At 39.6% G+C, this 20,918-nt stretch overlaps 1 protein-coding gene across 1 annotated transcript in view; it reads right to left on the bottom strand.

Moving 5' to 3' along the window:
• Positions 1–10,210: 10,210 nt before the first annotated feature.
• The window catches only part of Pou2af2 (POU class 2 homeobox associating factor 2), a 37,808-nt gene continuing 27,100 nt past the window's right edge, over positions 10,211–20,918 (bottom strand). Inside the window, exons 3-5 of the mRNA XM_027930492.2 lie at positions 14,797–14,839; positions 11,863–12,161; positions 10,211–10,612 (exon numbers count right to left, since the gene is read on the bottom strand). Coding sequence (XP_027786293.2) covers positions 10,211–10,612; positions 11,863–12,161; positions 14,797–14,839 — 744 coding nt within the window. The remainder of the gene's footprint in view (positions 10,613–11,862; positions 12,162–14,796; positions 14,840–20,918) is intronic.

Below are 20,918 nucleotides of genomic sequence, written 5' to 3'. Positions count from 1 at the left end.
TCCCAAACACTGAGGTTTCAACACTAAATTCCTGCCCATTAAGACCTTTTGATCCATTGCATGTATCTGGGGATGCACATGGGCCTCACCCATGAACAGTTTTCTAAGGCTGGTATTTCATCACTGCACTGTGAGGTCCCTCCTTCTGCTCTTGTCTTTCTCCCTCTAGAGCTACTCCTGCCTTCTAGCTGCAGAAGCACCTGTAAGAAATTGGTGACAAGCTGGGTGCCTGCTCATTTTTGTTGAAAGGACATTTTTTTTTTTAAACTTACTTTGGGGTGAGAGGTGGAAGGGATTTGAGGTCAGGCTGCACCCTTGAGCTAGGCCGAGCCCCTCACAAATGACTTGAGGCTGTGCTAGCTAGCTCATCTTCTCCAAGCACTGGCTGTGCCCCTTCCCTGTGATTTGGAAGATGGAAGAGACAGGGCTATGCCAGAGAGGGAGCAAATCCTCTGTAGCAACACTAGGAGACAGGGGTTCCTTTGCAAATAACAAATAACAAGGATAATTCCCAGGATATCAGACCAGGTGATTGTTAAAGCCCTCTGTTTTTTAATCATTCATGAGTTCTCTAGGGTGAGGGATTATAATTAGCCCCAAAGGCCTTCAGAAAAATATCTGAATGTGCCCCAAAGTATCAGAACAAGGGCATCATATAGAACTCAAGGAAAGGGCATCTCTGAAAATGATCAGTGTGCGACTATGATGAGTGTGAATTGCTTGACAGCTGGAGCCATAAGGCGGGGGAAAAGGATCAGGAATGGGGATTCCTGAGGTGGCTCCTGGCAGTAGAAGGCAGGATGGAGGTGTTTGTCCCAAATCCATTTGGGATATATCAGCGTTTGGAGCTTATTTCTCCAAAGGCCCTGGGCCTGTGTCCTGATAGAAGCTAGGTTTGAAGACCAGATGTGAGGAAGGAAAGGGCAGGGGGAATTGAGAAAGTCCCTATCTCTGCATTGTCCTGTCATCTGCCATGCCAGGGCACTGCTTGGAATTAGGGATGGTCTCTTGTCCTCATAGCTTCTTCCATTACTTTTATCTTCTGTTTATTTTTTGGTTTGCTTTTTAAACACCCCCCCCCCCCACACACACACCATTTTCCTTTGTCTCTCTTCCTATAACTGCTTTCCTCAGTTTCTTGCCTGTGTTGCTGTTTTTCTCTCTGGTTCCCTATGTTACCTCTATTTCCCCATGTTCCATATTTTCATGCTTGATCTCCTTCCTAACCTTTCCTTTACACGTGGAGATGGACAGAGATGGCAGGAGGCCATTCTGTTCCCTTGGCAACATCATGGAGGTTCTTAATAATGATAGGCTACTCATTAGAGAAGGCATGTGAGACTTGGGGGGGGGGGTATTCCTTGGAAATCGTGGGGTCTGTAGGGACAGAAAAGAACCTGTGTCCTTTCTTCCAGAAGCCTCTGCCTGAGCCATGGCAGCAGTCCTGGGCTTTTGTGTTGGCTCCTGTTGCTGGGATGAACATCAAGTTGCTGGTCAATAACTTCAGAAAATTAAATTTCCCCATGCCTGACCCCTGTTTGAGGAAGAACCCCTTCCCTTCCCCACACTCTATTCTGGTTGTTAGCCCAATAGTAAGGAGTTTTGGTTTCTGATGTTTCTGTAACTGCAAAATCCCAGCACAGGTATTTAAGAGTCAAACTCCATGCTTGTGCAGGTAGGGAACAATCTTTTCTAAATAGATCCTGGACTCCTCCTTATAAATCTGCATGTATGCTGACACCTGAGCAACCAACTGCTTCTACCCCAAGAACCCCAGAAACCCATAAAAATGGGTAATCCTCACAGATTTTTGGGGGGATACTAGGGATTGAACTCAGGGGCACTAGACCACTGAGCCACATCCACAGCCCTATTTTGTATTTTATTTAGAGACAGGGTCTCACTGAGTTGCTTAGCACCTTGCTTTTGCTGAGGCTGGCTTTGAACTCGTGGTCCTCCTGCCTCATCCTCCCGTGCCACTGGGATTACCAGTGTGCACCACTGTGCCTGGCCTCATAGACTCTTTAAAGTTCTCATCTGTTGTTCATTGATGTCAGGCACTGTGTTGTATGGTTCCTCCATTTTATAGACAAGGAAGCAGGCTTTCCAAGATGATTGAGCACATCAGTGGTGGAATTGGGATTCATATTTTAATAAGTCTAACCCAGGGCCCTTGGTGTTAACTACAATTGTCGTCTTTCTTATCTTTTATAACAGAAGCTCTTAAATTTTCTGGACTTTAGCCCACAAGAAATTCACACATATCTGCAACAATATCTACATTTATAAAACAAACTATCCATGAAACAATGTATATTTATGCATGTGAGGCACTCTGATATTTTCTAATATATTCCAGCTTTTTCATTTCATTCTGTTTATGAGAAATAGATGTTGATTGGGAGTTACTAAGGTAATTTAATGTTACCCTCTCATGAGTTGTAAGTAGCATTGGAAAAGTGGCACTCTTAAGATATACACACACATCTCTGTGTTGTGCTCGTGGGAGTGTTTTGGTGTGTAGTTTATTTGTGCAAGGAGTCAAAGATGGTACAGCATACTGACTTGAGAGTATTCTGGAAATGCTGGAACCCTGAAGAAGAGACTGGCTGGAGATGAGGATGAGCTGTTAATTATGCTTCTTAACCATCTGTGCTTCTCAGTCTGGAACCCTCTTGCTGGAAACACTGTCACTTCTAGGGTGTCTGCCCTGAAGTCCTGATAATCCCTTTGGGGTTTTGATTAAAAACAATAAAAACTGAAAAACTGTGGGTTTTAATCCACTATACCAGGCTCTTTGGCTTGAAAATATAACATTGGACTCAATATTTGGTGTTAGGAAGACTCTTTGAAGTAGGAGGGACTTAGAGTCTTTTCCCAATATCTCTGCTGATAGCTATTTAGCCTCTGGCTTCATTGCTTGGCTGAGAGCCTGGCTCATAGCAGAATCTGTATAGAGGAAATGAGAGCTCATTATTTATAAGGCAACCCGTTCCAAGATTGGATTGGAACAGTCCAAGTCCAATATGGTGATCAGTGATTGAGCCATAATTCAATTAGGTATTAATTGAGGAGCACTATGTACCAGGCATGGTATCAAACACCAGGAATACAAAGAAATAAGTCGTGGTTTTTGCTGTCAATGGCTCTGTTCTCTCACTTCCACATGAGTGCTTTTCTGTTACAACTTTGTTTAGTTCATTCATTCATTGAACAACCATGTGTTGATTATCTGTTCTGCCCCTGTCTAATGCTCATATGAGGAAGTTATCATGCCTACTCTCTACCCAAGCTTTCTGTTCTTGAGGCCACCACCTGCAGTTTCTCTGGCTCTTCATAAATCTGTTTTTCAGGTCTCTGGTTGTCCTTTCCACTGAGCTCAGAAATCCTTCAGTTTGTCATTGACCATCTTAAAATCAGTCAGCGGTACCAGAATCAATAGAATAGATTTGCTTTTGAAGTTTTAAACTGAATATTTTAACTGAAAAAAAAAAAAAAACTTTGGTAGTCATTAGTATGCAAATAAAACTACAGAGCATTATGTTTTTCTCCCAAATTAGGAGGTTTTATAATACTTAGGTACCGGCATATTCAAAGACTTTCAGTATATGGAAAAGGGATAGTTTATTCCCTCCAAATTTGACTACAGCTCTAAATTTTCCTTATTAATGCAAAGTTCCTTTGTCACCTTGAGTTTGGACACTGTTACCATATTTCTTGTGGGAAATATCAAGTTCCAAAAATTGAATACATGGAGGAAACAGGTAAGTATTAAGCCTTAGAATGAACATTTGACCCATATGAAAATGAACAGGAAGTCTACTAGGTGAAAGCTATTCAATGGTTTGTCAATCTCTTCCCATAAGATACACTTGAAGTTTTAACTTTTTTCCTTTCAAAGTTTCCATGAGGAACAAATACCTGATAATTTATCCCTTAAAAAATGACATCATATTATACACTTCTTAAAAAATTCATCTTTTACTTACAACATTTTTATTATGCAATATTTGAGACATACAAAAATACATCAAGAAGATTGTGATGAAACCACTTCTATGTATAACCATAAAACTATATTTAAAAAAAGAATACTGTGATGAAAATCTATGAATGTATCACCAAGGTTAAGAAATAAAATGGTTGAATGTTCTTTTATTTTTGACTAAATTAATTTATTAAGCATTGAAACTTGAGTTTTTCCACTCAAAATACTTTGTTAGGGGAAAGGTTAGCAGGACCACCTATCAATTTTACCAGTGAAAAATAACTAATTCCTAGATATTATTATTATTATTATTTTGGTTCCCATTGTTTTTCCTTTTGGAATATGTAACATTTTTACTGTTTTCTTTTTCTCCTAATGTACTGAAAATTACATTGCATATTGCAAACCTACATTATTATTTAGTAGGGGTCAATGGTTGTAGGGCACTTCTGTATCAAGAATCAAATATAATGTGGTATCATCATTTGCAAATTACTGTAGAAGGTTTTATTATCATTTATTCAGTTTGACCCTGGGGGATTCTACTTTCTGATTTGTTTATCATACTTGTTTTAATAGCACTAGAGATAATACCAAGCAACAAATAATTTTTATTTAAAAGTCTTATTGATATAGTCATGTCAATGCTAAATGAACTTTCAATATTTTCCTGTGCTATTTCAAAAGTTCAGTAATTTCCTTTCTTAAAGACATTTAAAAACACTAAATCAATTATCTTAAATATGTAACTACTAAAGCCCAAGATCCAACTAGTGTCTGAATTTGCAGAACTTGTCTACTGGAGAGAATTTTCTCATTTACTGGTTTCAGGGAGCTGTCATCTACTGAGTCAAGGACTAAATAGTTGTTCATCTTTGTGGTCTAGTTTTAACTCAACCTACCATACATTTAGTGAACACTTACAACATGCAAAGCCCTGAGCCAGGTGCTGGAGAAACAGTGATGAGCCCTCCATGTGTCCTTCCTTGTTTCTTTAGCTAGTGAATCACTTTCTTTAGAGTGTGTGATTTTGCACTTAACTTTTCTAGAGTCAGTAGGTGGTGAGTATGGTGTGTGAAAAGAATAGTACAATATTGTTTTGAATAGAAAGTATACTTTAGACAGAACCCAGTGATTGAAACCAATGGATAAATATAATTTTGGTGTGTGGTTGACAGAATCACTATAATGCAATGTGAATTAAACCTTGGACATCAATTGTTATTTTGGTACTTTAAATATAACTGATGTTTAATTCCTTTTGACTGTATCATTTAGATTTACATTTTGAAAATGGATTACAAAGATACTTTTCTGTGTATATATGTAAATATATATTTTACTATTGGGGTTAGTAATTCTTTTCCCTTTGTAGAATTTCCTTTGGAGCACTTCATTCTTCTTCCTCTACCACAAGTACCATGACATTGTATTATTAACTGAGCTGTGACAGGTCATAATGATCATTTAAAAGTATTATTAAATAAACAAGGTAAAGATGTGGTTTTCTTCTCTCATTCTTTGGGGTTTGAATAACATTGTAAGAGAAATACAAACACTTCCAATTCCATGCACTGTCTGATTCCAGTGATTCACGGATGGCTGTCTACATTGCAGTTTTTGCATGGATACTTTTCACTTTTGGCTTCTTTTGACTTTCTTATCTAGTCAGCTTTTTAAAGTAGTTCGAATTTGACATTACTATCTCTGCTTACTTTAAATCTTACATATATGCTAAATCCTGGCAGGGCCTGAAAGAGATGGAGTTTTGAATCTAAGCTCTTGAATTTTCTCTAGCGTTCCTAGAGGAGAGCAGGTTCAAAGAAGGAGGAGGAGAGAAGAATGTACACTTTTTCATATGTTGGTATTGGGAATGAAAGTGTGGTTGGTCTCCACATGCAGTAGAAAATTGGAAGTACTTGAGAAGGGAGCACTTTCTTTGTAGAAAAGAAGACAAATGCCCCATTTTCTGGATTGTTAAGGGCATGGTATTTTATGAGTGGTGGAATGAAATTGTTGATCATGTGTGGTCATTTCCAATTATGACAGTGTAAGTAATAATTTTTATAATAAAATTATTTTTAAGACAGCAACTAACAACAAAAATTGGGAAATAGGAGAGGGAAATAAACATAATTTTCATGTTTTAATTTTGTAGCTTTTTTTCACTTTTTAGCAAAAATGTTCCCAAAACAATAAAACAAATTATAAGAAGTAGAGAAACACATTGTAAAGCTAAACAGAATTTTTTTTTAAGAAAATCATTTATTATTTGAAATTCATTAGCATTATTCTTGTTCCCTCCAAGCACTTTTAGGCTAGATAACCAAAATGGATAGTACATATGTATGGGCCTGTGTGTTCTCCTTTTTTATTAACTGACTTTGTTAAACACCAAGAAAGGGGTTCGATGCTTTAAGAAGAATGTATACATCATTACACTCACTGCATTTTCTTGAGTTTGGAGGTCTGTTTACTGAGTTCTACCTAACTAAGAACCAAGCAACTTCAAGTTGTGAAGAGATGAATGGACATAATACATTGGCAGATAACATCCAAGTAAGTGATATGAGCATGTCTAATATTTAGCATTATAATCAAAAGCTGAAGTTATGTGGAAATATGTAGATATTATCTATAATCATTATTATATTAATGTTATATATTATATAAAATATCTATATATCTCCATGTGTGTATATATATATGTATATATATATATATATATACATATATATATATATATTCTACATTAACAATATTGGGTTGTTGCTTCTTAATAACAAATGGTGAGTAGTTATATATTTTACACAATTAATTCAGAAAAATGACTCAGACTGCCATGAGGATCCCTAAATCCATAGAGGGGGTAAGATCTCTTCTGTCTGATGCAGAGATCTGTTGTTCATGTATGTGTTAACTGCTGGGTGACAGATGACTCTGAGAAAGTTATTTAGAACCAGGACTAAGGCCCCAAATTCCACTGGAGAAGAAGGAGTTTTTCTCTCCCACACTAAATATTGCTACCTTTTACTGAAAAACAAATATTAAGCAAAATTAAGCTCAGGCTAATTTCATTTCCTCTGGGTCTGTTCCCAGGAGTGAGATTGCTGGATCATAGGGTACTTATGTTTCTAATTGTTTGAGGAACCTCGATAATTTGAAGAGGGATGTACATTTGCATATTTATTGCAACTCTATTCACAATACCCAAGATAAAGAACCAACCTAAGTGTTCATCAGTGGATAAATGAATGAGAAAATGTGCTATATAGATACAATGTAATACTATTCAGCCACAAAAAGATAAAATCCTGTCCTGTGTGACAACTTGGTAGGACATGAATGACATATGTTAAATGAAATAGCCAGCTGTAGAGCTGAAATCATACACCATGATTTCACTCCTGTGAATAATATGTGCAAGTCAATCTCATAGAAATAGAGAATAGAACAATGGTTCTTAGAGGCTGAAGCAGGGAGGTGGGGGGGGGAGAAGTTGGTCAACACGTAGTGCAGAGTTACAGTTAGGAGGAATAAGTTCTGGTGTGCTCTGCTCTTGCACAGTTGGGTGACTACAGTCAGTGTGTTAGCTTTCCGTAGCCGTGACAAATGCCTCAGAAGAACAATTTAGAGAAAGGACTTATTTTGGCTCATGGTTTAAGTCTACGGTCTGTGGGCTCCATTGCCTTGGGCCTGAAGTGAAACAGAACATGATGGTGGAAGGGCATGATAAAGCAAAGCTGCTTAGCTCATGGAAGTCAGGGAGCAGAAAGAGAATGGAAGGGGATGAAGTCAAGAAATACCTTCCCTGGGCATGCCCCGGTGACCCAATTCCTCCAACCATGGCCCACTACCTCCCAGTAGTCCATTCAGCTATGAATGGATTAATCCATTGATGATCCACTTGTGAAAGCCCACCTCTGAACCCTACTCCACTAGGGATCAAGGCCTCAACACATGAGTTTTTGGAGGACACTTCATATTCAAACCATAATAGTCAATAATAATACATCATATATTTAAAAAACACTAGGAAGAGAGGATTTTTAATGTTTTACTATCAAGAAATTATGTTTGAGGTGATATGCTAATTACCTTGGGTCATCATTTCGTATATACATGTATTGAAACATTGCATTGAACCTCTACAAGTGTGTACAATTATTGCCTGTTAATACAAAATGAAATTTAAGAAAAGGCAAAAAGTTTTATACCAGGCTGCCAGAAAAGAGCTGGGTGGCTTGGAGGAGTACTGCCCAGCAGGTGAGGCTCATTCTTGATTGGCTGTCCTGGGAGAGAGTTTTAGGGGGTGAGGTAAAGGAAGGCTCCCTGCCCAAGCATCTCTGCTGGTACTCCATACGTTAGAAATGTGATTGCTGAACCAGAAAATATCCTTAAAGGAGTAGAGAAGGAGAAATATCAATTATTTACATCTAAGTGTGAACAAATCCCTTTATGTGAGTTTCGGGACTCCTACCTACCTGAAGTAGAGAATGAGTACTTGTAGAAGATGTGATAGAGACTGCTTTGAAGGGTTTTGGGCAACCAGCTGGACAATGAGAGTCTTGGCTTTCAGAAGATGGCAAGGAGGGACCAGCGGGATCAGAAACATGTGAGAAGGAAGTAAAGGAAGGTCGGTGGTAGAAAGACAGGAGGAAGGGTGTACATTGTTGAGAGCCACAGCCAAGGGGCCCCAGCAAACTTTCAGACTGCCAGCTGATGATTGGCTCACAGCGGCTGCAGCAACTTCTAGCTGATTGGCTTCTCTGCAGTGATGCTCACTGGGCTGTTTCCCTGCCCTTTCAGACCATGGAGCTGCTCACTGGGGGACTTTTTTGGCTCCGCCCACTACCCAGCCAAGCGGCCTCAAGAGCAGGAGGAGTGGGGTAGGTTGAGAGGCTTGTGGGAAGCCGGTGGTGGCAGTTGGGCTCTGAGGGTTTTTCCTGAGGAGCTGTTTTGTTTGGCGTGTGTGGTTCTAAAAATAAAGTTCGTTTCTTTTGACAAGTGGCTCCTGAATTGTGCCAAGAAGACTGCGGCAGTACATGTAATTCGTGGGCCTTGATTTATGTACTTCCAGTCAAAGTGTGTGCAGGGCATTTATGATGGGCTTGGCCTGCAGACAGGTGCACTGCTTGGTGGGGGTTTCGCATCATTGGCAAAGGAACCCACACCAGTCAGACTTACAGGAGACAGATTATTGTTTCAGATGTTGTTTCTTCATTTTTACACAGTGAGAGCCATAACATCTCTGACTGGTAAGCCACCAGCAAGGCACAGTTAGGGGACATTGTGTGTGGTGCCACTGACTCACCTGACAATATGTTCTTCTTCCAAGCCACTTTACTTTTTGGCATTAGGTGGTCTGTTTTTCGTCAATAGCTTATTCCTATTTTTTTTAAAAATGCAAGATTCTGACTTGATCACCAACTGTCCATTTTACTCATCCATTCTGATAACCCTAGGCTTATTTCTCAGAGAGACCATGTCTACCTTAATTTAGACAGTCACTGATCAAATGAAATTTTTGGCTTTTTTTTTGGGGGGGGGGATGGATTAATTTTTTGATACCCTAGGCTTTAAAACAGAGTCGAAACTATGTATTTAAACACACACACACACACACACGTAATCTATGGACCTCATCCTCTTTTATTGACAGTAACACATTTACACTCAGTGCCATATCTTTTTACAGTGCCTTTACATGCTCTTGCAATGAAGGAAATGCATATAACACTTCACTCTTTAATGTCATATGGTATAAAATGAATTTTGTTTTATGTGCCCCAACCTATATTATACCCTAGCTATTTCTTTTATTAAATAATACACATGGTTTATAACTAAGAAAAATTACACAGTAAAACCATTCTGTTTTATGATCTACATAATTTAAGGAAAAAAATCAGTGCCCCAAAATGATATTTCAAAGATAACAGAAGATTCAGAATGGAATTGGCTACTAAATTTCCAAAATGACCTCACTGTAAGGTTGCCTCACTAGAATATGGTCCATGGTATATTTAATTGACACTGTATTATATTTCAACTGGGTTATGGTGGTAAAGATTACAAATAAATGCCATCGTCCATTAACAAAGGGTGGCATTATGGCTTATCCTGAAAATCTAGTTCCGAATGAGCCAGCACAACTAAAGCAATCCCTGGAATACAGAACCCAACTTAAAGAAAAGCACAGAAGTCCTTTGGTCCACACCCTCAGTAAGCTCTGCGGCATTCGTATGACCCCCAGGCCACACTCCCGTCTTCTTTGGTCCAAGTTGAATGGTCATGAAGGGAAGAGGGGTCTGTCCCCTCATCTGGGGAGAGAGGTACCACCTTTGGTGGTAGGTCATTTGACATTGTCATGAAAGGGGTAAAAGGGTAAGGAGGTGGGGTGGGGTACCCAGATGTGTTGTGCAGATCCTCCAGCGTGTGCAGAGAATAGGACTGAGTGCCAGCAAGGGAGGTCCCCCAGGTGGAGCTCCTGTGCTGTGTGGCACTTCCTGACTCAAGCTGGGAGAGGCAGCTGGTGCTGGGCGGCAAGGTCTGTAGAGTATCGGCGGGCATGGGGTCCGTCTGGCTGAGGCCATCAGGCACTGTCTGCTCCCACGAGTCCCTCTGAAGAGAATGGGGTTATGTATTAGTTGATGCTTTGCTGTTGCGAGGGTTGCTGCTGGAGCCAACTTCCAGAGCATCCTCAGGACCCTCCCTCTGCTATTAAAGCCCACCCAGGCAGCTTCATCCTGACACCAGAGGGGAATGTTTTGGTTCTTTTTTTACTCTTGAATGAGATTTCCTATATGTATTGAGGTTACTTTTCCCAGAAAACAACATTAAATGAATGAAATGTGAGAAGAATAAAATGGCCATGTACCCAGGATTCTATTGTTTACAATAAAGCACTGCTTGCATTTCTTTTTGAGGCTCAGGTTTCTCTGGGTCCCAGAATACCCTTTACACTAGTGGGTAAGTCAGCCCTTGGCCGGCTTTTTGAAGGAGTAGACTTCCAGCTACACAGTGAGCTCTGGAGTGGGTGGAGGAGGCTGCTCTGACCTCAGTGAGAGAAGAAGTAGGTTTGATGCTACCTCCTCAAGCCTACCTCTCTTGGAGTGGGCTGAACTCTTTCATAGCTGTGCTACTTACTCCCCTACTGACTAGGCACCTCACTTTGTTCATCTGTGAAATGGGACTTTCATAAATATTCCCCGAGTTAGTGCATATTAAATGAACAAAAGCCCATAAAGATTCCTGGTATAGAATAGGTACTCAATAATGTTAATTCCCTCTCCCACCTTTGGAGATTCACCTTTATGGCAAGAAGGCTTTACAGTTTTAGTTTTCATGAAGAGTTTTAGCATCCTTCAGATCTCTATGAACTCATCTAGTTGGAAGGATCCAGAGAACAATGTTTTATGGTAGAAATATTCTTGGGAAAGTGGGAGGCAGAGCACTGGGTGGGAAGAAGCCACCTGTGCTTGCACGGAAAGATAACTAGCCATGTCTAGATGTCACTACATGCTTCTCTCTTATGAGCAGGAGGAATGATAATGACTTGTGCTAATGGCATTGGGGAACATGTGGCAAAATCTGTAGACTATTAGCAAAATGAACGTAAATTTTACCTTATAGTTTTTTGTTTTGTTTTTAAGTTCAAATCCCTAGATGAACGCTTGCTGTCAAGGTTAACATCCATCTTTGAGCAAGTCTCCCTCAGGTGTCCTGGCAGAGCCGGCCTGACCTGGCCCCTTTGGGCAACAGCAGAGCAGCCTCAGGGGTCTCAACCTGGTTGCCCAGGTCGTGGCGGGGCTGATGCAAGAGAGCCCTTACTCCTCCTCTTACTCCCTGTACCTGAAATAACGCGTACTCACAAATACCAAGTGAGCCGGGTCGCTGGGAAAGGGCGGCGGCAGGAGCGGCGGCAGCGGGGAGGCGCTGAACAGAGAGCCCGGGCTTGGGGTCAGGGCAGGCGGGCGGTAGTCCCCGTAGGGCTCGGCCAGGTAGGACTCGAGCAGCGCCGCGTGGCTCTGCCCTGCCGACGACTCGCCGGGAAAGGGCTTCGCCACGCCGGAGGTGTAGACGTCATTTGAAAACGGTTTACTGTTGTGGAAGTCTGAGTCCGACAAAAAAGATCTTCTGACGCCATAGTAACCTGACATGACCGGCGAACCTGTTGCCAAACGAAAGACAAGTGGGCAAAAATGCCCACCCCAGCAATGGCAGGGCCTCTCTGTTGCCGCTGAGTGGCTCTAGTGTGAAAGGACGTTCCTAATACCTGCCTGACACCAGTGTTAATGTAGAAATAGAACAATGTCTCGAAAAGCTCGAAATATGCCTGCTTTACTGTTAAAAACTGTGCTGGCCCGGGTAACTATGTTTAACGTCCACTCTGCCTTTAAGGATGAGTTCATTTTAGACGATACTGTAACTGCTCAGCCATTCACATAGGCATCACACTTCCCTTCTATCTTCCAGAACTGGGCACTATGCTAGGAAGGGCTGGGCTTAAAAATCTAAGTCAAAGAATCTCTTGGCATTTCCATTTTATTGAATGGAGTGTCTGAGCTCTGTCCCTGTGATACAATGGGCTGCTTCTGGACTTATTACCTGAGAGACTGGATCTCCGGATAAGATAACCCCACCGCAGATCAGATGAACGTTGTATTCTGTATTCTAATTCTTTTGTGTACTGACCTTTAACACCATGTCGCTCACTGGGAAGGCATCAATAAAGGGCTTGCTTTGGGATAATATGGTTGCACAGAAGCCAATTTCAGAGGAACTCAGGACCTTTCTGCTTTGATGAGTTTGATGTTATTTGCTGCCCTCTTGTGGCCATCACTCAGTTCTCCGGGGCACTACGTTTAGGAAGAGTGCCTAGTACCGAAGCTTGGGTGGAAATCGGAAAAGCTGAAACTGAGGAGTCTTTTAGTGCCAGAGAATGCCAGAGAGATGTTCCAGAAGAGAAGAAATGTGTTTTAAAACTACTTTCTGACCCCGTATCTTAGTTGTAGCGGGAAATACATGATCTTCATGTTTGGGGGTAGAGATGAGTGTGTAAAACCGATGGTTTAAGTATTCTAGCTGGAGGTGGGGTCAGCGTGGTCTAATTGGCTAAGAGCAACCCCCTGAGTCACAGAGGGGTAGAAGTAGGGGAAAGACAAAAGTGATGTTTCCCTTTACTTCCCTCAACCAGAGCAGAGGACTTCTAAACTGTGTCCCACCCACTCTTGAGGGAAAGAAGACCATCTCATGGAAACCTTCCTCTTTGTTATCATGACTCAGTCCTGCATGATGACACACACAGAACTTAGGCCACCCGCACACTATGTTATGTATACTATGCTTATTACTCTTTCATCTCTCACAATGTCTTTCCAGCCAATCTGCAAGCTCTTTGGAGGCAGAGCTTGCAGATTTTATTTTCCATAAAATGAATAACATAATATTGTGTTGAACAATTGCATGTAAATTTATTCATTCAGAATAAGCAATCAAAATTCCCCCATCAAAACCTTTAGCATGATACTACTCACTTCACTTTCATCTTAAATTCTATAACCCCAAACTTCAAATATACTCATGCATTTTTTTTCTACTACTCATGCATTTTGAAGGCTGCAGTTAGAGTTTTAATTATAAGCAAACTTCTTTGGGGAAAAACCTGTGTAAATTCAAATTAGTATCCATAAATAGATTTCTGTTTCATGTCATAAATTTATGACCATAGGAATGAGTGGTTAAATCTGAGAGCAGAATGAAGAATATGTAAATAAAGCTTCCAGGTTGTCATATCTTTATTTCCAACTTCTAATTAAAAACAACCATGAAGGAAAAACCTCTGCTCTCTTAAAGCCTTCCTTTTTCTCCTTAAAGGGAGGAAAAAGAATTCTAGATGAAAAGAGAAGCTGCAGAAGTTTCTCTGTGTAGAAGAGAGCAGATGAAAGCACAGTGCAATGGCATAAAATATGATTAGAAAACTTGACACAGAGACATTTGTTTATTTGAAATCCTCTAAGGCCCTTATTTATTTTTCTTACCCAGTACTGTGGGCTCTAAAACTATTGAGAAGGCCTATGGCACTTCTGAGTTTGAGCACTTGGAGGAGTGGTTTTTTGTGTGTGCGCATGTGTGGATGAGAATGTCCCAGACTTCTACTAAGAATTCCCCTCGTTTGGTGCTGTATATCTGTAACCCCAGCTACTCTGGAGGATGAGCAGGAGGACTGTGACAGGCTGGGCAACTTAGACTCTATTAAAAAAAAAAAAGAAAAGAAAAGAAAAAAGAAAAAGAATGCTCCTTTTCCATCCTCACAGAAATATTTAATGAGATGTGTGTTGAAATGAATACATCATGCTCAACTGAGTGGTTGATGTGCAGAGAGCACCCAGTGAATGGTAGTTCCACATCTCTGCCCTTAGGTATCTTTCTCTTTCTGTCTGAAGTAGGTACTTCGTCTATAATATCATGTCAGAACTTTGTTTTAAAAACTGTCAGGGGCTTAATTCCTCTTGCCTTTGTGCAAAAAGTTTCTTCTAGGCTGGGGATCAAAAGGCTGACTTCAAGGCACAGTAGATTCTAAATATAGGAATGACTGAATGAGGTCTGTCTTCACTGATTTTACATTTTGAAAATAGTTATTTTAAAGAAAAAATTTTGTTAAAGTCATGTAAGGCAGTTGTGAAAAAACCCCAAACCAACCACCACCAACAACAAAAAACAAACAAAACAAAACAAAACAGGAGTCCAAATGCTCAGTTTCGTTTTGAAAGGGAATTAATTGCCCATTGAATTGAAGTACTCACCTGGCATTTGGACGAAGGGAGACTGGGAGGAGCTGACACTGCCCTGGAAGGCAAACAGAGTGCAAGTGTATTCTTTAGGGGAGAGCTCAAATTTAATTAAAAAACCAGGTTTTACAAGCTTTATTTTCTGGTAGTCAGAATACATTACTTGAGGAATTGGATTGTGGGTGTCAACTGAGAGTAAGAATTCAAGTACTGAAGTACAAAGTTTTACAAGGGACAGAGAGAAACCAAACTCTCAGATTCTGGTAAACATGTTGATGACCACTGGCTGGGTGAAGTACAATGATTTATCCTTTGTGTTTCATTGTTAATACTTATTCATCAAATATGTATCAAGTGTTTGTATATTTTGCAATATGTACTTACATACACTTGGCATTTGGCTTCAGTCACCAAAGGGCACATTTTATTGTCAATCTTTATGTAGATTTTTTTTTAGAAGCTTCATCAAGTCTAGTGACCTTGACTGTGGCTTGTCCAGAACAGAATGTAGTTCATGATAGACACAATAAAAATATGTAAAATGAAGAGCCCACAATCTATTGAGTGTGGGGGGTTGGGTGATGTGGTTGGTTGAATTGTGTCCTCTAAATGATAGATTGAATTTTTTTTCTTTTTACCATTACAAAAATTTATTAAACAAAAAAGTTTAATATGAAAATTATATGACCCAGTTTTATATCACAGTAAAACAAGCCCTTTGGAGAGGGGACATGGATCTCTGTGCTGAACAGCCATTATTTATACTTGTTCTAAGGCTTTTAACATGATGGTTCTATTTCTTCCTATTACCACCATTCCAATATTGTTCTGTTGCCCACAGTTGCCATCTCCACACATTCATCTATCTTAAGATTTGTAAATATTTGTAAATATTCCTTGGACATATCTTCCACCATGATAATATCTTGCCCATAATTTTTTTTAAGCTTGGGAGGGTGAGCTTTGCTCCTGTTGTCTCCCTGCAGGCTCAGAGCTGCTTTAAAACAGAATTGGTAGCCTCCATCCTAGACCTGAGTCTTAATCCCTGGTCCTTGTGGATAAAACTTTATTTGGAAATAGGGCCTTTGAAGACATAATTACTTATATTAAGATGAGGTCATACTGAAATAGAGTGGGCCCTGAATCGCACAAAACTGATGTTCCTATAAAAAAGAGGACACACCAAGATACAGACTGAGGGGAGAAGGTTATGTGAAGATGGAAGCAGAAAATTGAGAGATATAACCTTAAGCTACCAAAGGCCGAGAATTGCTGGCAATCATCAGAAGTTCAGAAGAGGAGAGGATAGATTCTTTTCTAGCAGCTTCTGAGGGAACATTACTCTGACATCTTAATTTCAGACTTCTAACCTTCAGAATGGTGAGAAAATAAATTTTATTGCTTTAAACCATCTGTTTGTGGTAATTTGTTACAATAGCCCTGGGAAATGAACTTGGGGGGAGGTTGATGACCAAACAGACAATACTCTCTGTAGTGTGAGAAGTGGCATGATCAGGGAAAAGTGGGGTGATGTAGGCACCTGCGATGGTGTTAGCGGTGGTTGGGGAACATTCTGGAGGAGGTGCTGTCTGTGCCTACCTCTGAAGGACATATAAAGTTTGAGGAGGACACAACCACTCAAGCTATCTGGGCATGTAGAGTCTTGAAACATTCAAACACAAATTCTAACTCCAGAATGATCCCTAGCAAAGTAGTGGATTATATAGTTGCTATGGAAGTTAAGAAGCCTTGGCATCCAGTTCTTTGGTACTGACTTTTACTCCTGACCCTCAAGAATCTATATACTCTCAGGAATTGCAAGAGATTTTATAGTCTCACCTAACCACCCACTCCTCAGTGTTTAAATTCTCTGCATGTTACCAACACTAAGAACATCTGATAGCCAGTGACAGAACTCAGCACCTTCTGGGGAGGCCCATTTCTTCTTCGGGGAACTTTGACTATATACAGAAGGATGGAAAGAAAACACTCTCCTAGTTCTAATCTTTTTGGTCCATATAAACAAAGTTTAACCCTTGTTCCATGTACAGACGTTCAAATATTTGAAGACAATCCATTATTCCCCAACAGTCTTAGCTCCAGATTCTATAACAAATACCATAGACTGGGTGGCTGGCTTAAATGATAATTTATTTCTCATAGTTCAGGGGACTGGAAGTCTGAAGTCATGACTAGGGCCTTCTTTCTCGTGTCTTTCTGAATCTTTATATGGCAAAGAGAGAAATCATCTCACTTGTGCCTCTTTCTGCTCTACTCTTGGGACCTAATTATCTGTGTAAGGCCCCACCTCCAAATACCATCACAATGAGAATTAGGGATTTAACATATGAATTTTGAGAAGGACATAAACATTCAGTCCATAGCTCAAACCATGAATTTTGCCTTTTGCAGGCAAAATATCCTCCACCCCTCAGAGTCAGCATAATATTAAAAATAAATATTCTGGAACCAGTGTTTGAGTTCCATCACTGCCTCTTGTTTGTTGTCGGATCTTGGGTACATGAAGATTGACATGAAGATTAACTGAGATCATAGATGTCAAGTACTTATAATGGTGTCTGGCACAGATTAGGAAGTGTATACTCATGAGCTATTATTATACTAGTCCCCCCTTATTTGTGGAGGATATGTTCCAAGACACCCAGTGGATGCCTGAATCTGTGAATAGTACCAAACCCCCATATACTTTTTTTTCCTACTTATACATATGATGATAGAGTTTAATTTATAAATTAGGCATAGTAAGAGATTAATAATAACTAAAGATAAAACAATTATAATGGTATACTGTGTAATAAAATCACCAGCATCATTACTCTTGCACTTTGGAGGCTGTTATTAAGTAAAATGAGGGTTACTTGAATGTACACACTGTGATACCATGACAGTGACATGATAACTGAGAGGGCTGCTGAGTGACTCACTTGTGGGCAGTATATACAGTGTTGTCATACTAGACAAAGCTATGATTCACATTCTGAGCAGGACAGAGTGGGATGGCATGAGATTTTATCTTGCTACTCCGAACGGTGCACAATTAAAAAAAATCACCAATTGTTTATTTCTGGAATTTTCCATTTAACATTTTCAGACAGCAGTTGGCTGTGGGTAACTGAAACTGTGGAAAATGAAACTGAGGATAATGGTGGGGGTGAGGGGAAAGTGCTGTAACCTGCTGTATTTTTAAGTACCTTTAAATCTGTGCTATATTCCTCTAAGTATGCTTTAATTTATGTGTTTTTCCTGTTCAATAAGTTCACATATTTGAGTGGAAGGAGGGAACTCTTGGGCATGTAGTGGCCAGGAGTGGGTAAAGATCAGGGTCCCCTAACATTTGCATGATTTAACCATAGATGTGCCTGTGTCTGGGCACATCATCCCATGCTGCTAGGATCCATGTTGTCCAGTGTTACCCTCTTGTTTCTGGCTCTTGTCTGGCTGGTTTTGTCCTTCAAGGATTGTGTCAATCCTTATACCTTCTGGCTTCTGCCTCCTTTCCAGTATGATCGGGGAGTGGCAGGGTGGTAGCTGTCCTGGGTGCTGCCTGGGGAGATGTCCCATAGTTCTTCCACCTTCTCTGTCTACCTATTTCCTTGATCTCTGTGGCCAAGCTGGGGCCAGGATGAAGTCTTCTTTAAGTCAAAGTACACATACCCAATTTGATGTGTGGACCTTTCCAGCACCAAAGCTGCCCATAACTACCACAACAGCACCCTGTTCTCCCCTCAGCCTCTGTCATCAGCTGGCATGGCCCTGCTTCCTACTTCTGCCCCAAGCCCGGAGAGAGACCAGGATATGCCACTGTCTCTTCACCCTTGATGACTCAGCCATAAAACTTTTCCTAGCTTCCTCTTCTATCACCAGTAGTCCTTGCATCTTCTTTCCTCCCCCTCCTCTTTCTGCCTTGGTTAAATTGCTACCATGGAGCTATCAGCACTATTTCCCCAAATCATTTTTAAATCTGAAGGATTTACAGAGACTTTATAAGTTTGGTTGATTTTTTAAAAAACAAATATTTGATGAAAAGAAGCCTCTTCTGTTCCTTTCCCTTATATAATTTTCCTTCTACCTGCTGTGGAAATGACACCTTCTATTTCCATTCCTTATGGTTACCCATAAAATTTTACCATGCAGGTTTAACAAAAGCTACAAATAACATCTGAACCCTGTCACTGAAAGACAGGAAGCTGAGGACATTAACTTTTACCACTCCTCTCCTAATTCTCATGTATATGCTATTTTCTTAAATTTTACTTTCTTTCTTTATATTAAACCTTCACAAATGATCATTATCACTTTATTAAGTAAACATGTATTAGGTTTACCTTACATGTATACCATTTTCTTTGCTGCTCTTCTTTCAGATTTTCTAGATCCATTTCTTTCTTCTAAATGAATTCTCTAGAAAATTCCTTAAGTGTAGGTGGTTTTTGGTATTAAACTGTTTCAGATTTTATTTATTTGAAAAATATAATTTCTTTTGACTTGTACTCAAAAGATAGTTTCTGGATTTATAATTATAACTTCATAGGATGTTTTCTCCTCAGCACTTACAGATATCATTCCACTGTCTTTTGGTTTCCATGATTGCTATTAAAAAGTCTGCTATTAATCTTCCAGTTATTCTTTGTTGATCTTTTCTTCCTGATTGCTTTTAACACTCCCATTGTCATGGAGGCTCTTCAAATTCAGTTCACTTTATCATAGATTTCATTTTATTTATCATGCTTGATTTAGCACATACTTAATTTGTGGAGGGAGTCATTTCTTTCATAAATTCTGGAGAATTTTCAACCACATCTTTTCAAATTTTGCCTTATTCTGTTCTTCTGAAACTGTTTATATATATTTTAGACCTTTTACTTTTATCTTCTAAATTTCATAATCTTTCTTTATATCCATAATTTTCTGTTCTTTATTTTTGGATAGATTGATATGGATTTCTTCAGATCCATGTCTAGTTCACTAACTCTTTCCTTAGATTTTGTTAATTTGCCATTTCACTCATATTAAACAATTTATATTGATTTTATAGTTTTTTTTAAAGACATAATGGTTTATTCAAAGGCATAACAAAAACAATTTAGAACTGAGGCAGGAATTTTTAAATGTCAGTACTATGAAATCATTTACATTTTAGGGCTTATCATTGACAGCTTGAAAAATTTGGGGGTCTCTTGGATGTATAACTTTTTTTAATGGTTTAGTCCCTTTTGTAGAGTAATTATTATTTCTATATATTCCATTTTTTAAAAATTCTGCTTGGTAAATTTTGATGTTGACTGTTCATTATTTAAGTTACTTTTCTTTTGGTAATTATAATATTTAAAAGTCCTGTGAATTTAAATTTATTGCTTTTGATGACTCTTTCAGAGTGATTTGGTTCTTTTTTCTTTTTTTTTTTTTTTTGGTGCCTGAGATTGAACTCAGGGGCCACTCACTCAACCACTGAGCCACATCCCTAGCTCTTTTTGTATTTTATTTAGAGATGGGATCTCCTCTGTTGATTAGGGCCTTGCTAAGTTGCTGAGGCTGGCTTTGAACTCCAAATCCTCCTGCCTCATCATCCTGAGCTTCTGAGATTGCAGGTGTGCACCACCATGTATTGGTGATCTTTTATTGAGACTCATTTGGTTGTGTGAAAAACTGGGGTCCTAAACTGAGGTTGCTTTCCTCCAGAAGATTTATATTTATAATTCTCTGGAGCCAGGTTCCCTTTCAGATTCTTCAGATTAATCCTGGAGCCCCCAGGATAAACTCAACATCCCAGCCTTGGCTATAGCTCAAGGACCCGTCTTTACAAGTAAAGCCAGTTTGGATACTTATCCTCAGGGAAACTTCTTTTCGACATGATCATCTTTTTATCATTCAATGCCTTAATTTCTGCCAAACCTTTTCCCAACCTCCCATTCCAACCCTGTTATCCTACCTCCAGATTTAAAGATTTTCCTTACCATTTCATTAGCTCAAAAACTCATTAAAATTTGTTGTATACAGAATCTGGCTTTTTTTGGGGCGGGGGAGGGCTCTCCCCAACTGAGACTATCTAGCCTCCCTGGAGCAGAATTGAATCCCTAAATATTGAACCTTGATGTAGATGCCTTCTTGGTGTTTAC

This window comes from Marmota flaviventris, chromosome 9 (assembly GCF_047511675.1).
Source record: "Marmota flaviventris isolate mMarFla1 chromosome 9, mMarFla1.hap1, whole genome shotgun sequence".
Taxonomy (NCBI): domain Eukaryota; kingdom Metazoa; phylum Chordata; class Mammalia; order Rodentia; family Sciuridae; genus Marmota; species Marmota flaviventris.
The sequence above is the reverse complement of the archived record's forward strand: the minus strand, read 5'-3'. Positions and strand labels throughout refer to the sequence as shown.